The sequence below is a fragment of the Crinia signifera genome, chromosome 1 (assembly GCF_055691185.1).
Source record: "Crinia signifera chromosome 1, ASM5569118v1, whole genome shotgun sequence".
NCBI classification, from domain to species: domain Eukaryota; kingdom Metazoa; phylum Chordata; class Amphibia; order Anura; family Myobatrachidae; genus Crinia; species Crinia signifera.
In genome coordinates this window covers 85464343-85481779 of record NC_139217.1, presented here as the reverse complement: position 1 = coordinate 85481779, position 17437 = coordinate 85464343, and the positions used below count along the sequence as shown (strand labels likewise).

The 17437-nt window shown below is 45.0% G+C and overlaps 1 protein-coding gene across 2 annotated transcripts in view; it reads right to left on the bottom strand.

Moving 5' to 3' along the window:
- Nucleotides 1–17437, bottom strand: part of KLKB1 (kallikrein B1) — a 67775-nt gene that overhangs the window by 6758 nt on the left and 43580 nt on the right. The window contains exons 12-15 of one of the 2 annotated variants that reach the window (XM_083169289.1): nucleotides 8955–9130; nucleotides 6919–7014; nucleotides 5076–5218; nucleotides 4047–4201 (exon numbers count right to left, since the gene is read on the bottom strand). In XM_083169289.1, the coding sequence (XP_083025415.1) occupies nucleotides 4047–4201; nucleotides 5076–5218; nucleotides 6919–7014; nucleotides 8955–9130 (570 nt within the window). The remainder of the gene's footprint in view (nucleotides 1–4046; nucleotides 4202–5075; nucleotides 5219–6918; nucleotides 7015–8954; nucleotides 9131–17437) is intronic. The other variant, XM_083169299.1, reaches the window with a different exon arrangement.

Here is a 17437-nt window from a genome sequence, read left to right as displayed (position 1 = left end):
TGCTCTAACCCGTAAGGGCTCTGATCCAACTCAGTGGTCACCTGAAGCCTCTCAAGCCTTCCAACAACTAAAGGATGCTTTTGTCTCCGCCCCAATCCTTCTCCAGCCAAACCTCGACAAACCCTTTATTCTTGAGGTGGACGCATCCTCAGAGGGGGTAGGGGCAATCTTGTCACAGAGAGGGGAGGACCAGGTGCTTCATCCCTGTGCCTTCTTTTCCAAGAAGTTTCTTCCAGCGGAGAAGAATTACCCCATTGGAGAGCAGGAGTTACTGGCAGTCAAATCAGCGTTAGAGGAGTGGCGGTACCTCCTGGAGGGGGCACGACATAAAATTACGGTGTACTCCGATCATAAGAACCTCTCATTCCTCAAGCAGGCCCAATGTCTTACAGCTCGTCAAGCCCGCTGGGCCATGTTCTTCGAACGCTTTGATTTTCAAATCAAATTCAGACCCGGGACGATGAATGCCAAAGCCGATGCCCTTTCACGCTCTTTTGAAACTTCCGCTGATCTTGAGACTCCTCCTCGACCCATTCTCGATCCTCTGGTCTTTGCTCAAGTAACAGTCCAGCCTTCACCTCCACCAGGCAAGACCTTCGTTCCTCTCAATCTCCGGAAGAGAGTGCTGTCCTGGGCACACGCTTCCCGTTTCGCAGGGCATACTGGGGCACAGAAGACCTTAATGTTCCTATTGCGGTCATACTGGTGGCCTACCATCCGTCGTGATGTAAACTCCTTTGTCGCTTCCTGTGTAAAGTGCACTCAGCATAAGTCCTCCAGAACGTCTCCTGTCGGTCCTCTTCTACCTCTAGCCATACCAACAGAACCATGGTCCCACCTGTCTATGGACTTTATCTGCGAACTTCCTCCCTCCAAAGGGCATACAGTAATTTGGGTGGTGGTCGACCGCTTTTCAAAGATGGTGCACTTCTTCCCATTGAAAGGTCTTCCATCTGCTCCAGTGTTGGCTCAGCTCTTCATTTCCACCATCTTCAAACTCCATGGGTTGCCCAAAGAGATTATTTCGGACCGTGGCGTGCAGTTCGTCGCAAAGTTTTGGAGGGCCCTCTGTTCTGCTGTACAAGTCAAGCTCAAGTTCTCCACTGCTTTCCACCCACAAACCAACGGGCAGACAGAACGAGTCAACCAAGACTTGGAGGCCTTCATTCGTTTGTTCGTCTCTTCCTCTCAAGACGACTGGGTAGACCTTCTGCCTTGGGCGGAATTTGCGCACAACAATTCTTATCATTCTTCCTCCGGCACCACTCCCTTTTTCACTGTCTTTGGCAAGCATCCCCGATCTCCGGAGTTCTCAGATCTATCATTGTCCGAAGTCCCTGCAGCTGCTTCTTCCCTACAACGGTTTGCAAAGATCTGGTCAGACGTCCATACAGCTCTCCTCAAAGCATCCGCTCGATATAAAAGGATGGCGGACAGGAAAAGAAGAGCAGCTCCTAAGTTAAAGGTTGGAGATCGAGTATGGCTGTCTACCCGCCATATACGCCTTCGGTTACCGTCCATGAAGCTGGCTCCTCGGTTCATCGGGCCGTACCCGATCACTCAGGTGATTAATCCGGTGGCCTACAGACTACAGCTCCCTCCTTCCTTAAGAATATCAAATTCGTTCCATGTGTCTCTTCTGAAACCTTTGCGTTTGAACTTATATCAGAAGAAGGTGCCTAAACCGCCCAAAATTGGCTCGGAAAGAGAAACAGAGTTCGAGGTGAGGCGCATTATCGACTCACGTTGCCGCAATACCCATCTTCAGTATCTGGTAGAGTGGCTTGGATTCGGTCCTGAAGAGAATTCCTGGGTTGATGCTGCAGATCTTCATGCTCCTCGTCTGGTGAGACAGTTCTTTCAAAGAAATCCACACAAGGTGCGTAGGTGCCCTGGGGTCACCCAGAAGGGGAGGGGTACTGTCACACGCAGCCGCGGCGGTGCGCGGCGGGCTTACTACTCACCCGTTCGCGCCCGCCGTCGGCTAGCGTGTAGTGGTCTCCAGGTCAGCGGCAGCAGGCAGCGGCAGTCTGGTGGGCAGCAGGCAGCGTGGGACGCCAGCAAGTGTAGTGGTATGTGCTGTAGGGGCGCCGGGAGGCCGGCGCCGCCATCTTGATTAAGGGCAAATAGCAGATTGGTCCTTGTCTGAGGTTTCCGCCCATACTGACCTGACAGCCAATGGCAGCCGCCCTCTAGGGATATAGGGAATCTGCCTAGGCCTGTTCAGTGTCAGTACAAAGAGTCTCCAGAGGCGTTCACAGCTCCCAGCTGACTCCGGCTCTCTGACTCACCTCTCCTGACTTGGTGCCTTGCTTCAGTGCTCTGTGTTGGTCTCGATTCAGCTTAACCCTATCGCTGCCAGATCTCTCCACAGTCTGGTCTCTGCCTGCATCCCTGAGCTTCCTGGCCTAAGTTCTTCAAGTCGTCTGCTTCCAAGCAACTTCCCATTCTTCTGTCATCATCCGTCTTCTTTCAGTCTTCAAGGATCCCTCATTACCATCAAGTACATTCTCTTTCCGGATTTCTTCATTTCCCAAGACCCCAGCCTGCAGTCCGCAGTGCTTGAACTGTCATTGTTTAAATGAACTTTTTCTTCTTTACAAAGTGCCGTGCCGGCTCAATTCTTATTACTGCTAAACTGCCACTTGACAAAGTATTCAAGCGTGTATTGTTCTATTTATGAATTCTATTATTAAACCTGCACGATTTAATCCTTCCCCCTCTGGTCCGTCTCCGGTTGCTACACACCACACGACTTCATCCAGCCCTTCAGTTGTGACACTTATATAATATAACATATTCAATAAATAGCTATAATGTTTCACAATCCTGGTTGTTGGGATGTCACTTTTTATTGATGTGCACAGAGAGAGGTCTCAGCCAATCAATGGCTTCCTATTTGTTTGTATGGGCCTTTTCTTTTTTAAGTGCTCTGCTCCCGCCGCTGGCTCTGCCCGGCAGCATCTTCCCCTGCGCAGCCTACACTGCTCCCTCCGCCCGGCTCTCTGGTAGCCGGCATCCCCTGCCCCCTGCCGTCCCCCGCCTGGCCCGATTTCTCCGAATCGGTGAAATCGTGCCCAAATCGCATAGCCAAGATAGAGAAATAGGCACAGTCAGTAAGCATACGTGGGCAAGATAAAGACTGGCACAGAAATATCCAGAGTGGAAAGATCAATTCATTTGGCCTATTTTTGTAAAGCAGGTTGACCTGGTGTTAAAATACAGGAAACTGTCGTTTAAAGTTTGCGCTGACCAGATACATACTTTGACAGTTTAGTGTACAAGAGCATTAAGCTGGGTACACATATTTACAATTTCATTTTTCTTGCGACCGTTCGATCGACCGAATACACATTCGGCCGTCCAAAACATACGACCGTTCTGCGCGTACACATATGTACAATTTTACTTGCGACGTCCGATGTACTCCCGTCCAAACAATCGCAAGAAGAAGTATATGAGAGACCCTGTAACCCTTTGCCTGCTGTTTTAACTAATGTGTGTTTAATGCCTCACTGCCCAACACTTTAGAGGCATCACTTTAAGACATTAATCAATGTTGAAGTTTTAATAGTGTGTTATGGTGCCCTGCAAAGAGCTTCCAGCACACTCTATTAAAACTTCAACATTGATTAATGTTTTAAAGTGATGCCTCTAAAGTGTTGGGTAGTGAGGCATTATACACACATTAGTTAAAACAGCAGGCAAAGGGTTACAGGGTCTCTCATAATGCAGCATACCACCGTGCTTTGTCAAACTGTCAAGCATATCGATCGAACATGCGTACACACTTCACTTTTGTTCCGATATGGAGCCGTCCTGTCGGATGAAATATTAAGTAGCAAAGAACCTTCGACCGACCGACCGTGGACGGCCAAGAGCGTTTTTGGCCGTTTATCGATCGCACAGCAGCAATTGGGACAGCGTACACACCTATACAATCGAACGGCCGTTTGCCCCCAGATTGGAAGAACGGCCCGACGATTGTATATATGTGTACCTAGCTTTAGACAGTGATAGTGATTTGAGAGGAAAGTGCAGCTTACATTTTAGTATGTTGTACAATCCAGTCTGTAAATTCGGTGACTTTTGTGTAGACCCCAGGCTTGTCTGGCTGGGCACAACCTTCTCCCCAACTTGTAATACCAATTAAATACCATGTCTTGTCAACTTCACAGGACAGTGGGCCTCCGGAATCCCCCTGTAATTAAAATATAAATATTCAAATGATATCTGCATGTCAGTGTCAAAGACAGAGAATAAGGTCTGGATAGCCAATAAATATAGATAGAATAACTGTACGGAAGTTCTTTCATTAATCATTTACATGGATATACTGTACATATCACAAGAAAAGCAAACAATACCTATGCCCCATATTATTCTATTAAAATTATATATATTTTGGGCCTTGTTTGACACTCATTTCTAAGAATTTTTATACTAAAGGTGCCCATACACGTACCAATTACCCGGTACTTTTTGTGCTAAAATAGCATCGTTGTACATGCGTTGTGCATGCGATGCGATGCTATTTTAGCACAAAAAGTATCGGGTACAAAAAGTACCGGGTAATTGGTGTATGGGCACCTTTAGTAAGGTCGCGGGTCTGAATCTAGTGGCGATTAATAACCTGCATGCAGATTATTAATTGGTTAGGGAAAGTGTTCTCAATGGAGAACACTGCCCCTGACACCTTGCTCAGCACACAGTGCTGTGCAGCTGGTCGTGAGCATAACAGCATTGCTCAGAACGCTCTCCCTACACACGTTGGTATGTGTGTAGGGCCCTTAAGGAGCACAGTAACATTGGCAGCATTCACAACTGCCCTACTGTATACTGTATAGGTATTTCTGTAATCCCTGATCGTCAATCTGACTCCCTTTTTATTAAGTAGTTCTGCTTTTGAAATAGATAGGGATTACAAATAACTGTTGTCTTACATTTCCATTGTTGTTATTATTATTGTTATCATCATCATTATTTCCTTTAAGAAGAAAATGGGGTCTAGATTGTCTGTAACTGCAGCATTAAGAGCGTCTTCCAGGTATTTAGGATGCAGGTCCTTAATTTACCTTACATGAGTCAATCTGGCCTTGTTTGTATCCTGCACACAGAACTTTATCGTTTAGCTTTTCCTTCGCGTAGCTTTCTTGGCATTCTTTACTTGACTTTGGCGGTACCTCTGCTTTCTGGAGTACATCCGCAGTACTGCCTGCTGGTTAGTTGGAATGACGTTTACAAATTAATATTTGACATATTTAGCAACTACTGTAGTATCTGCATAGGTGTGCGCAGCACATTTTCTTAGGGGGGTTCACCTTCAAAAGGCTGTGTCTAGCACCAATTATTGGGCATGTCTAACACCACCCATTGGGTTTGTCTAACACCACCAATCAGCCGTGTCTACCATTATCTATTGTCACTTGCTACAATATAAAATGTCTCTCATCCACACCATAACCTTCTGCCTAGTACAGTTTTAGCCTTCTAATTAGTCTGTGTAACAGTACATGCAAATAAAGTCACAAACAATACAGTATATGGATGATGCAGGTATATAGTGATATGACAATGGTCTAGTACAAATAATAATGCAAAAATACACATACTTGATTGATAGGCGCTTCTTTTAATGTAATACAGTTCTAAAAAACAAAAGTCTTTGGTACAAGGTATTGCTAGTATAGCTAGCGGAAGGCAGTTGCGTAACAATAGCCCCACACACCCCGCGGTTGCAGGGAAGCGCTGAATGAGTGTGGGCGCTGGGGGTCTGCAGGGCTATCGATGCGCTGCACATCTGCCGGGGCCTAGGACCAACCCTTCTGCTCACCGCCACCGGGTCCCGTGGATCTTTTTGTCTGCGGTCCCGGCTCTCTTCCTGGCAGGCTCCTGTTAATGAAAGAAAGCCCACACAAATTATCCACCCCCATAGAGCAGACATTTTTTAAGGATGCTGTTGAGGGCAGCCATTTTGTTAAGGTCATTTTCATTAGCAGGAACCAGCCAAGAGGAGAGCCGGGACCGCAGACAAATAGATCTGTGGGTCTTTGTGGTGGCGGGCAGAGGGGTAAGCAGCTGAGTAAGGCAGGGTTGGGGGTTGGAGGCATACGGCGAGCTTTATTTTAATGGGGGCTGCTGAAATTTCCGACAGGGGGTGCTTAATTTAGAGTTACGAACATTCAATGTACGCACACCTATGAGTATCTGCATTCTACCCTAAAAAGTACCATCAACCAATGACACAAACACACCACACAATGGAATGAATTGACTGCCCAGCTTGTCTCAGAGTCTATGCATTCTACAGGAAGACCAATAGTACTTAACCTACAGTATCTGCAAAATACAATGTTTTTAGGATATTTTGCTTGGAGCTCTCTCATATAAAAGTCTATGGGCCTGATGCTGATATGAACACATTATTAATGATGACATGGTCACTGTCATCCAAATATAGTGATCCCTATATACTAATTGCATATTACCTAGTACATAGATACCACCCACATTTTCCTTTCCCCAGATCAGAACCCTTGCCTGCCAAAGCTGTGTGACCCAGAAAGGGGGTGTGGCCTTGGGTGGGAGCAGCATGGCCTGTGATTGGTGGGTGTGACCTCATGACCCAACACTGTTTCCAGCAATGTAGAGGCATGCCCCGTGGTTCCAAAGCAGCTGAGCACCCCATCCCTGTACTGGATAGATACTGTACGCATATGCACGGCATCTAATCATGGATCACTTGCTGCTTTGCTGAGCAGATCAGCATGTTATCATATGAATATTTTAACTGTAGTTATGGAATTAAGAGGATTCAAACAAATGTAATCGGCATGGTCTCCCTCCTGAATAGTTTATATTAATTTACTGGTAATATTTTGCATTAGGGCAGAGACAGTGAATACTATACATAAATACCAAATTCTTCTGTGTATCCCCATCCTGTGATCCAGCACATTTTAGGAGTTACAAATGAGTCTTGAGGTGGTGGAAGGCAGATGGCTTGTTGATCATCTAAAATAAAATAAATAAATGTATCAACTTTGTCGGATTAGCTGGAGTGACTGCAACTGCAAGATCCCTAGGTCACACACTGGACATGAAACAAGAAAGGCCACCTTGAATAGTGCAGATGGTGTAATGGTTAGCATTACTGCCTCACAGCAATGAGGTCATAGGTTCAATTCCCACCATGGCTCTAACTGTGCGGAGTTTGTATATTCTCCCCGTGCTTGCGTGGGTTTCCACGGGGTACTCCGGTTTCCTCCCACAATCCAAAAATATACTGATAGGTTAATTGGCTTCCAACAAAATTAACCCTACAATGTCTGGGATGCAGTCAAAATCCCAACGGTCAAAATCCCAACAGGGTCAAAAAAAAACCATGTCGACCTCGCAATCTGTCGACCCAAAGTCATGTTGACAGTTTCACTTGCACATTCTATATGTCGTATTTTGACCATGTCGGTATTTTGTCCTTGTCGGTATTTTAAATGTCGGGATTTTGTCCTTGTCGGTATTATGACCTATTCGGGATTTTGACCCTGTCGGGATTTTAACCGTCGGGGTTGCATGGTCTGGCTTCCTCAAGTGTCCATGGAGGCTCTTCTCAGTTCCAGCTGAGATCTGCCTCGTCTACTCTCTATATGTAGGTCATCTGTCCACTCCTCAACATCGATAGCCAACATCACTTTCCTATATTGACTACCGAAATCGATTGCCATAATCAATTGCTCACATCGATTGTCAAACATCGATTGCCAATAATCAATTACTAAACATCTGTCTTCACCATCGAACGCTAGCTACAGCTACACTGATCCCTAGCGCCAATTCCTAACATCGATCCTCAGCACTGGTGACATAGATTGTTTATCTTTGTTTGCATCACCTATTTTATTCTACATTGCTGAGGTCCTGCACTACAGTAGTTCATCCTCATAAGTACCATCTCCTTCTCAGACACCTCTCAGAGAGTTAACACTGATACCAACTACTATTAGTGTCCCGCATTGGTAACCATCATCATCAGGTGTATCCCACTCTGTGTTTGCGGTATTGGTAATCCAAGTGTCCGTTTTTCCAAGTGTCTTTCTAGATACTTACCTTTTAACATTCCAGCAATGGTAACCATCGGACAATGGCTCCCGCTTATTCCATTCCCTACAGGTTCTCCACCGGTAAGAGACTTTACACGGTCATACCCGAGTCAAATCTTTATCAGCTATTATTGATTTCTTCCTGCTAAGTCATAGACTTCTCAACAGTAATTTACATTGTTTATTTAATGTTCAATAAAACTACAAACTTAATTGTACTTCCTCCATCATTGGTCACGCCTTCAGGAACAGGACTGAGGTTATCCCCTACTGTGGACAAAGTTCCTAGGAGAACCTACTGTATCTTCCAGTTTACCCGAGTTGATAAACAAACAAACACCTCAGACGTGACAATTTTATAGCTATTATTCTCTTTTATAACATATTAAAGTCACACCAATTACACCTTCATGTCACATTCTAATATTGTGAAAAATAGCCCCATTTGGTGCACCGCAGACATTGCCATAGAGTATCATACCTCCCAACAGGACCCATTCCAGGAGGGATAAAATGCTCTGTTTTTGGACTTCCTTGTCAGGTGCAATTGCCGAGCTGGGGCGGCATCACCATTTCAACTAGGGGAGCCACACCAACTGGCAGTAAGTACCGGACTGTGGTGTTTGGCATTGTTTGGAATGGCAGTTGGTGTGACTCACTTATTAGAATTTTGGACTGTGCAGTATGCAGCCCCTCCTCTGGAGCCTCCGTTGGCTAGGAAGTCCAGGAACAGAGCATTTTGTCCCTTCAGGATGGTCATGTTGGAAGGTATGAAGTATGTCACAAAAAGGCTAGGACTATGAGCATACGTATTCCCCATACAATACACATGAGAATACCTTTAAAATCACTTACCATTGTATGTGATGGGTGATTTTAGTTTAAGTAGTGCGATATCACTTCCATTTTCTACTCCAGTATACTCAGGATGAATTATAATTTGCTCAACTTCAGACACTGGGATAGTTGAATTTATATCCGACAGCTTTGCAATGCCACTATAAATATTCCATAATTTAGGTAGGCGCCATCTGTGCCAAAAATATAAAGTATAGAGTTTTTTTTAGATATGAAACATTATATTATTGTATACCCTAACCACCAGGGTGATACCGACATTGCTATAGATTCTTACGGCCAGATATATCAAGCTTCAAAAAGTGATAAAGTGTAGACATGGCAGGTAGGAGCTGATTGGCTGGTTATTTTTCACTCTCCACTTTATCACTATTTGAAGCTTGATACATCTGTCCTTTAGGTTAAGTAGTGTATACTGTATATTTTCAAAGTCTGTTCTAATTCATAATATTGGCTGAAAAATTACGAGTGGCAAAACATACACCTCTTTGGTGATACCCTTGCAGAAATACAGCCCCTGCATCTGGCGGGGAGCCTGGAATAACACTCTTCAGCCAGTAGTACAGCTTCAGTGCTGCTCGGAGCATCCAAAGGAGCATGCTGCATTGTGTAGTGCCAGCTTAGGTATCCGGGAAGCTCTTAACACTTCTCCTGCCAGTGGCCCCTTCCCCTAACTTGACATCAAAGGATCGTGGGCTTGGCAAAGGTGGTGCATTTGTGCATAGCTTCTGCTGGTATGGTATAGTTACAATGGAAAGATAATTGAAGTAGGAGACAGGATATTAAAATATGTCAGAATTGCTGTCACTAGGGATGGTGATTGGATCACAGGCTCATATAAATGCAGATGCATTTTTTTATAAATGCAGATGCATATTGGGGCTCTGGTGGCTCAAAGCTGAGGGATCAGTGGTACTGAGGAAACTGTTAGGTAGCAGAATACTATTCACATGCAATATGATGTTATCCAATTCCAGGTGATGTTCTAAATCCCAGTCCCACCACCAGCGGATAGCTATGGAGCATTTCCTGACTCATAAAGTATGACATAGCCTGAATATGCCATAAAGATAGGGATGTTATGTAAATGTGATGCCTTTTGGGAATTCACATATATGCAGCATTTCAAAGCCAAAACAGCAAACTGTACCAAAATGTTTCTGCAATGAAGTTAAAGTATATACAAAGGCCAGTTACATTTGTTTACAGGGTATGACTAAATGAGGTAAGTACACATCCCAAGTTTCATCCGCCTAATAAAACGCTGCTCATTATATCAGAAACCATTTAAGTCTATTTTCTGTTAAATTCTCTGTCTTTATTAGTAATTAGTACTGCAAACCCATACATCAGGGTTGCCAACCCTCCCGGAAAGGCCGGGAGGGTCCCGGAAATCGGGTCCTCCTCCCGGCCCCTCGGAAAAGGGGGGCAACCCTCCCGCATTTCCATCCATCACCCGTGACCCCCCACCCGGCGGGTCAAATGACGCGATCGTGTCATTTTAGCCACGCCCCCCGCAGTGCAATGACTGAAATACCGAAATTGCACTGCCGGGGGCGGGGCTAAAATGACGAGTTTGCTATAGCCACACTCCCAATAGAGCAGCCCGTCTGTTGCTCCGCCCCTGGACCGCCCCTTTCCCCTCCCGATGATGGCCACGCCCCCCTACTTCAGTGAGCTGGCTGCCCTCTCCCGAAGAGGGCAGCATAGAAGTCGGCAAGTATGCCATACATGTATTTCAGAGATGCGCTTCGAGGGGTTTTGCAGGCACCGGGAGAACACTAAGGGAGGTTTCCAGGCATCCGCAAAGCCCTCAGGGGGGTTTCCAACAACCTAGAAATACATCAATATCACGGATTTAATCAGCAGCCAAATTGTGGACATGCTCTGCTTAGACCAGGCTCTATCTAGTACTACTGGCAACTTATAGCAGTGAAAATAACATTTAATTCAATACCAAGATTGATTAAAGTTACTTCAAAAGCCGTAGATTGCCTCATAGCGTACATGCTGTTTGTCCACCTCTAACCAATACAGGACATGTCTGCCCCTCTAATCAATACAAGTGCAGGCCCCGGAAGATACACTTGGTGGAGGCCTATTGGAGCATTCAGGACACGTTCTCTCCCCTGCAGTCATGGATACATGAAGGAAGTGAAGGTGGGGGAAGAACAATCTCAATTTAATGGAAGCCGGGTAATTAATTTAATATGGGATGAAGATCAAACTATATGGTGTGGTGGGGATTTATATGATGTAATGGGGGTGGGGAACTAGGAAATTAACTTCTTCCCTGCAACTGCGCAATACTGAAGAATTCTGAACCACACCCTGAATATTAGAGGATTCAATCATTGGTAGGCTGCCCATGTTTCATGCACCTCTCCTCTTTTCCCAAGGTTACAACATGTCAGGCGCTCAACCCCTCTTGAGAAATTCTACCCATGTCAATACATGTAATATACATATAAATCCATACATTTCTATATCTGTCACCAGACACTTATCATACATTTGACATATTCAGTTTTTAATCTTTACTTCACGAGTTTTAGATTTATTCTGGTTGATTCACAAGGCTGTAAATTCACAGCCTTGCGAGCCCACCAAACCCCACACGGCGAATGCAAGGTGCATGTATACATAGGTATCAACTAAACTTTCGGTACTTGTTTCCTAGAATGGCCTCCATCGGGGGTAATCGTGTACCTTAACTTAAGGTACACGATTACCCCCACTGGACTCGATTTCCTTTGAAATCAGGTCCATTTTGCCGGCAAAGGCAAAATCGGGTCCATCACGTCGGTCGGGTGCATTAACATGGCACGCGACGCGACCGTCGCGATGCACCCGATATTTTTAACATTGTAATCGGGAAAAAATGTGTATTTCATTGTATATGCCCCCCCCCCATTGTGAACGTCACCCCACGATTGACGCCAACCCGAAGCATGGCGAGCGTAGAGCAAGCCCGCGAGGGGCGGCGGTACGCGTCCTCCGACCTTTTCATACCCCTACTATCCACGTCGGCGTGGAGTTGAGAATATAAAGTTTGGCGAGCCCAGCGAGACACCGAGCCCGAAGCGTGGCGAGCGCAGCGAGCCCCGCGAGGGGACGCGTATACCTGTGAAGTTATACACGTCCCCTCGCGGGGCTCGCTGCGCTCGCCACACTTCGGGCTCGGTGGCTCGCTGCGCTCCCCACACTTTATATTCTCGACTGCACGCCGACGTGGATAGTAGGGGTATGAAACGGTCGGAGGACGCGTACCGCCGCCCCTCGCGGGCTCGCCACGCTTCGGGTTGGCGGCAATCGTGGGGTGCCGTTGAGGGGGTTAAAATTGGGGTCTGGGGAGACTTTTACATTGAATCCAATGTAAAATAGGGTCGCAGGGACCCTATTCACATTTCAATCAATGTAAAAATCGGGACCATCGATGCGATGCGACCGACCCGATCAACATCGGTGTGGCCGTTCTAGGAAACAAGTACCAAACTTTCTCCCTCAAATTACATTGAACAGTTGCTTTTTAAGAGGAACCCTGTCCGACTGATTTGATTGGGAATTACACAAAATCAGAGCTGCTGGGAAACATTCTCTACCGGCCTACAACCAAACAGTTACTGGCTGTAAGCTGCTAATTGCTGGATGGCTGATAGCAGGTGGAGACACCGCAGGAAATAGGATTTTTTTAAATTAAGTAGGGGCCCCAGTGCTTTGCTTTGCCTATGGCCCACAATGCTGTTAAGAAGTTTTGGGCACATGTATGACAGAGGTATGGTCGGCTCCGAAATCTAAACAAAACACATTTTATAGGGGTAATTAAGAGCTGGTATCCCAAATTCCATCAAAATCAGTATGGGCCCATCTGTGAAATAAATGTGCACAATCTGTAAACTTTCATAAACCTGGCCATACATATTTCTCTGTTTAAATGCAGCTTATTGCTAGTTGACCCAATTAACTAAGCCACATATGATCTCATTTCTTTCCATGTCTCCAGTACAGTCCCAACATTGATTTCTAAAATAGAGAACTTTCTATATTAATCCATAAAATATGGTCAGTGAAGGACATGAAGTGAATCATCAATTATTGGAGTAGCTTTTACATTAGTAAATGTACACTGGCGCGTATTCCAGATTACTCAGTGAAAGGCAAGGGCAGAGTCCTCTTGAAGGTGACCTCCATATGATGTCTGAGGCTTTCCAGGACAGCTCCTTTCATGTATTTAGGGTGTACCAAAACTTTGTCCGTAAGGATGAGTTTTATGACATTTTGCAACAATTTCTCCATAAAAGACAATACTACAACATTCTTCATAAAACAAACTTGTAGTTTAACTATGTATATTTGTTTATCAACTTTTGAAATATAACATTAAAAAAATGCCAATATTGCATAATTGTGAATACAAATGGCACCTGAAACCAAGGCAATATGGCTACTCATCTTATTATAAAACTGATCGTGTGAAATAATTCTTACAACATAATTTCAATATCAATCTCTCTAAAAAGTTTATAGACATGCATTCAGTTATCAAGAATCTGTTATATTACGCAATAAACCTGGGAAATAAGGTGACTTCTTAAACAGATGCACCATGCTCCCTTAATCATATTCAAATGCAGGGTAGGGGGGGTTCTGGTTGCTTGGAAACCCCCCTCCTCTTGGCAAGTGACTTAAATTATGACAATAGCACTGGTATATACTGTAATATGATCAATAGAGCTGCCACCACATCATGCAGTGTAAAGGACAGGGCAGAGCTGCTGCACATGCCCAGTGTACCAGCTTCTTCTACCACATTTACTGTGTGTGTGGATCTGAGCCCTGAAACATAGCAATGGACTAGAGAGCAGCTGCAAGGAGGAAGAGACAGGAGCCTTACCATGAAGTGGGAGAATGTGAGCTTAGAAAGTGCAGTACTGGTTCTATTTTGTTTGTGTATTTTAATTATTATATGTTTAAACATTTCCTGATGACTTTAATTGTTTGAAACAGCCTATACTATAGACCATCTGTACTGTTACATATTAATTCTGTATTCCATACTGTATCCAGTGTATAAAAAGACCAATTTTCAGGGCTGTTACCGCAATTTTCAGGGCTGTTACCGCTCCCCCAGACTCCCGTACGTACTCCAATGCCCTGCAGAATGGGAGATTGTGGATTACATCTGGAAACACCCCCCCCCCCCCCCCTAAAAATCCTGCATTTGCCACTGTTATTAGATGCACAACAATGTATTGTAATGTATACTGACACACTTGTGTTTTACCCTTTCAGTGACTTGGCATGTACACTACATCAGAAGCAACTTTTACTGATCTTAAATCTGAAAAAAATAATTTGTTCATAAACAGCAGTGTTAAATGCTTAGCAAAATGAAGTGTGTTTTACTGTAGTTTGACTCCAATTTTAGTAAGTTATTTTAACTGCATCAGTGTATATTATGTAGTACTGTATTGGTTTCTCTAGTGTTTGACCAATAACGTTTGCTTTAAATAAAAGCAATTTAAGATTACATGGAAGAAGAACAGGACCAGGTCAAACCACAGATTATTATTATTATTATTATTATAATTTTATTTATAAGGCGCCACAAGTGTTTCGCAGCGCCGTACAAAGAAACAATACAGGGAAACAAAACTTGGCATAACATTGAATAAATAACAAAAATACAGTACAAATAAAGAGCGCCACAGATCAATACACATTACAGCTTGGATATAAGTAGTGAGGACTCAATCAACATACAACTAGAGGCTTGAGGCCAATGATGGAGAGGAGTATGCAGACGAAGATGGTCACTGAGTGTTGGAGTAAAGGAGAGCTGTGAGTGAAATGTGAAGAGAAGTGGGCTTTGACAACAGGAGGGAAGAGGGCCCTACTCGGAGGAGCTTACAATCTAGTAGGAAGGGGAGACAGACAGATTACAAGAGGTGCAAGCGAGGGGGTGGTGGTTAGATAGCAGGATGTAAACAGGCAAGGGGTCGGAGAACCAGCTGGTTTATGCAGTGGAAGGGTACGCTTTGATGAATAGGTAAGTTTTCAGTGCCCGTTTGAAGCTTTGCAAGGTCGGGGAGAGTCTAATGGAGCGAGGGAGTACGTTCCACTGAAGGGGTGCAGCACGGGCAAAGTCCTGTACTCTAGCATGGGAAGCAGTGATCAGGGTGGAGGAGAGACGACAGTCGTCAGCTGACCGTAGAGGGCGGGAGGGTGTATGAATGGAGATGAGGTTAGAGATATATGGAGCAATGGAATTAGAGATGGCCCTGTATGTGAGTGTGAGGTGTTTGAAGAGGATTCTGTAGGGGAATGGAAGCCAGTGCAGATTTTGTTGAAGGGGAGTAGCAGAGTTAGAGCGGCGGGAGAGGAAGATAAGCCTGGCTGCAGCATTGAGGACAGATTGGAGAGGAGCTAGTTGGGATTGAGCAAGGCCGGTGAGAAGAGCATTACAGTAGTCAAGCCGTGAGATGACCAATGAGTGGATGATCAGCTTAGTTGCACTCTGTGAGAGAAAGGGCCTGATGCGAGCAATGTTGCGTAACTGGAACCGGCAAGAATGGGCCAGCGTTTGGATGTGGGGTGCAAAGGAGAGGGAGGAGTCAAGAGTGACACCCAGGCAGCGGAGTTGGGGAACAGGGGAGATGATGGTGTTGTTAACAGTGATAGAGATATTAGTAGGGGGCATAGCTCTGGGTGGGGGAAAGATAATAAGTTCGGTTTTGTCCATATTCAGCTTCTGAAATCGCTCAGACATCCAGGTAGAGATGGCAGCGAGGCAGTTGGAAACTTGAGAGAAAACAGTGGGGGACAGATCAGGAGAGGAGAGGTAGATTTGGGTGTCATCTGCATAGAGGTGATATTGGAAGCCAAAGGAGTTAATGAGTGCACCCAGAGAGGAGGTGTACAGAGAGAACAGAATGGGGCCAAGGACGGAACCCTGAGGGACCCCGACAGGAAGGATAGAAGGTGGTGAGGTAGAGCCAGAGGCAGAGACTGAGAAGGAACGGTTGAAGAGGTAAGAGGAAAACCAGTTGAAGACTGTGCCAGAGAGGCCAATGTTTTGGAGTGTGTGGAGGAGGAGAGGGTGATCCACAGTGTCAAAGGCAGCAGATAGGTCCAAAAGGATAAGCAGGGAGAAGTGACCCTTGGATTTGGCTGACAGCAGGTCATTGGTGACTTTCACTAGGGCAGTCTCAGTGGAATGAAGTGGGCGAAAGCCAGATTGAAGGGGATCTAGGATGGAGTGGTCAGACAGGTAGCTGGTGAGACGCCTGTAAACCAGCCGTTCTAGTATTTTAGAGGCAAATGGGAGAAGAGAGATAGGGCGGTAGCTTGTGGGAGATAAAGGGTCCAGGTTAGGTTTTTTAAGAATAGGCGAGACCAGAGCGTGTTTGAAGAGTGAGGGAAAGATGCCAGTAGAAAGAGATCGGTTAAAGAGGTGAGCAAGGTGGGAGCAGCCAGTGGGGGAGAGGGAACTGAGGAGACGGGAGGGGAGAGGGTCCAAGGGACAGGTAGAGGGGGGAGAGGATGAGATGAGGGAGTGGACTTCCTCAGCTGTAGTAGGGCAGAAGGATGACAGAGTGGGGTAGTTGGTAGGGGAGGATGATTGGGGTGGGTGGGCAGCAGAGGGGGTATGGAAGGAGATATCATGTCGGATTACCTCAATTTTAGAGAGGAAGAAGGAGGCAAATTGTTACATTTATCTCCATTGAATTTCTTTAAAGAATGTTCGTCATAGGTCAAAAATGTCATATGAAAGTAAAAAAAAATAGGCTGAACATAGACTGTACATTTTAGATTCATGCCTCCAGGCTGAAATCAAAGATACCAAAAATAACATAAATCGCAAGGGAAAATCTGCCCCATTAAATAACCTTAAAAAGTAAAAAGAAAGGAAGACAATACAGCCACTCCTAGTACATAGCCTGTTGCAGAATTGGCTTCTATGTTCAAGCATCAAAAACAGTTTGTGGATTAAATACTGCTGTGATCTGCACACTTATACATTCATAACAGGACCAACAAGAGGATTCTGGAAGAGACAGAAAAGAGCCTGATGTACTTTACTCCAACACCCCTTCTTATAGTGTGTATACACGGTGATACTATTGCTTCGATTTTGACTATATAGTTCAAATTGATTCAACAACAAATGGACATCAAGGGCGAAATGTAATAGGGTGCGATTTTTTAGACATGTGCGATTTTTGGTCAAAAACGGCCGAAATCGCACATTTTCCGAAAATCGCACATTTAATAGGTTGAAAATCGCGGTAAAAAATCGCACTTTTTACCGCGAAATCGCACTTTTAGAAGTGCGATTTTTAGTCATATTTCAATTCGCATCCAGATGTTTTCCCATTATAAAGTATACAACTCGCAAATGTAATAGGGTGCGATTTTTGGTAAATGTTACCAAAAATCGCAAAAAAAATAGACCAGGTTCTGACAGGCGAATTTGACAG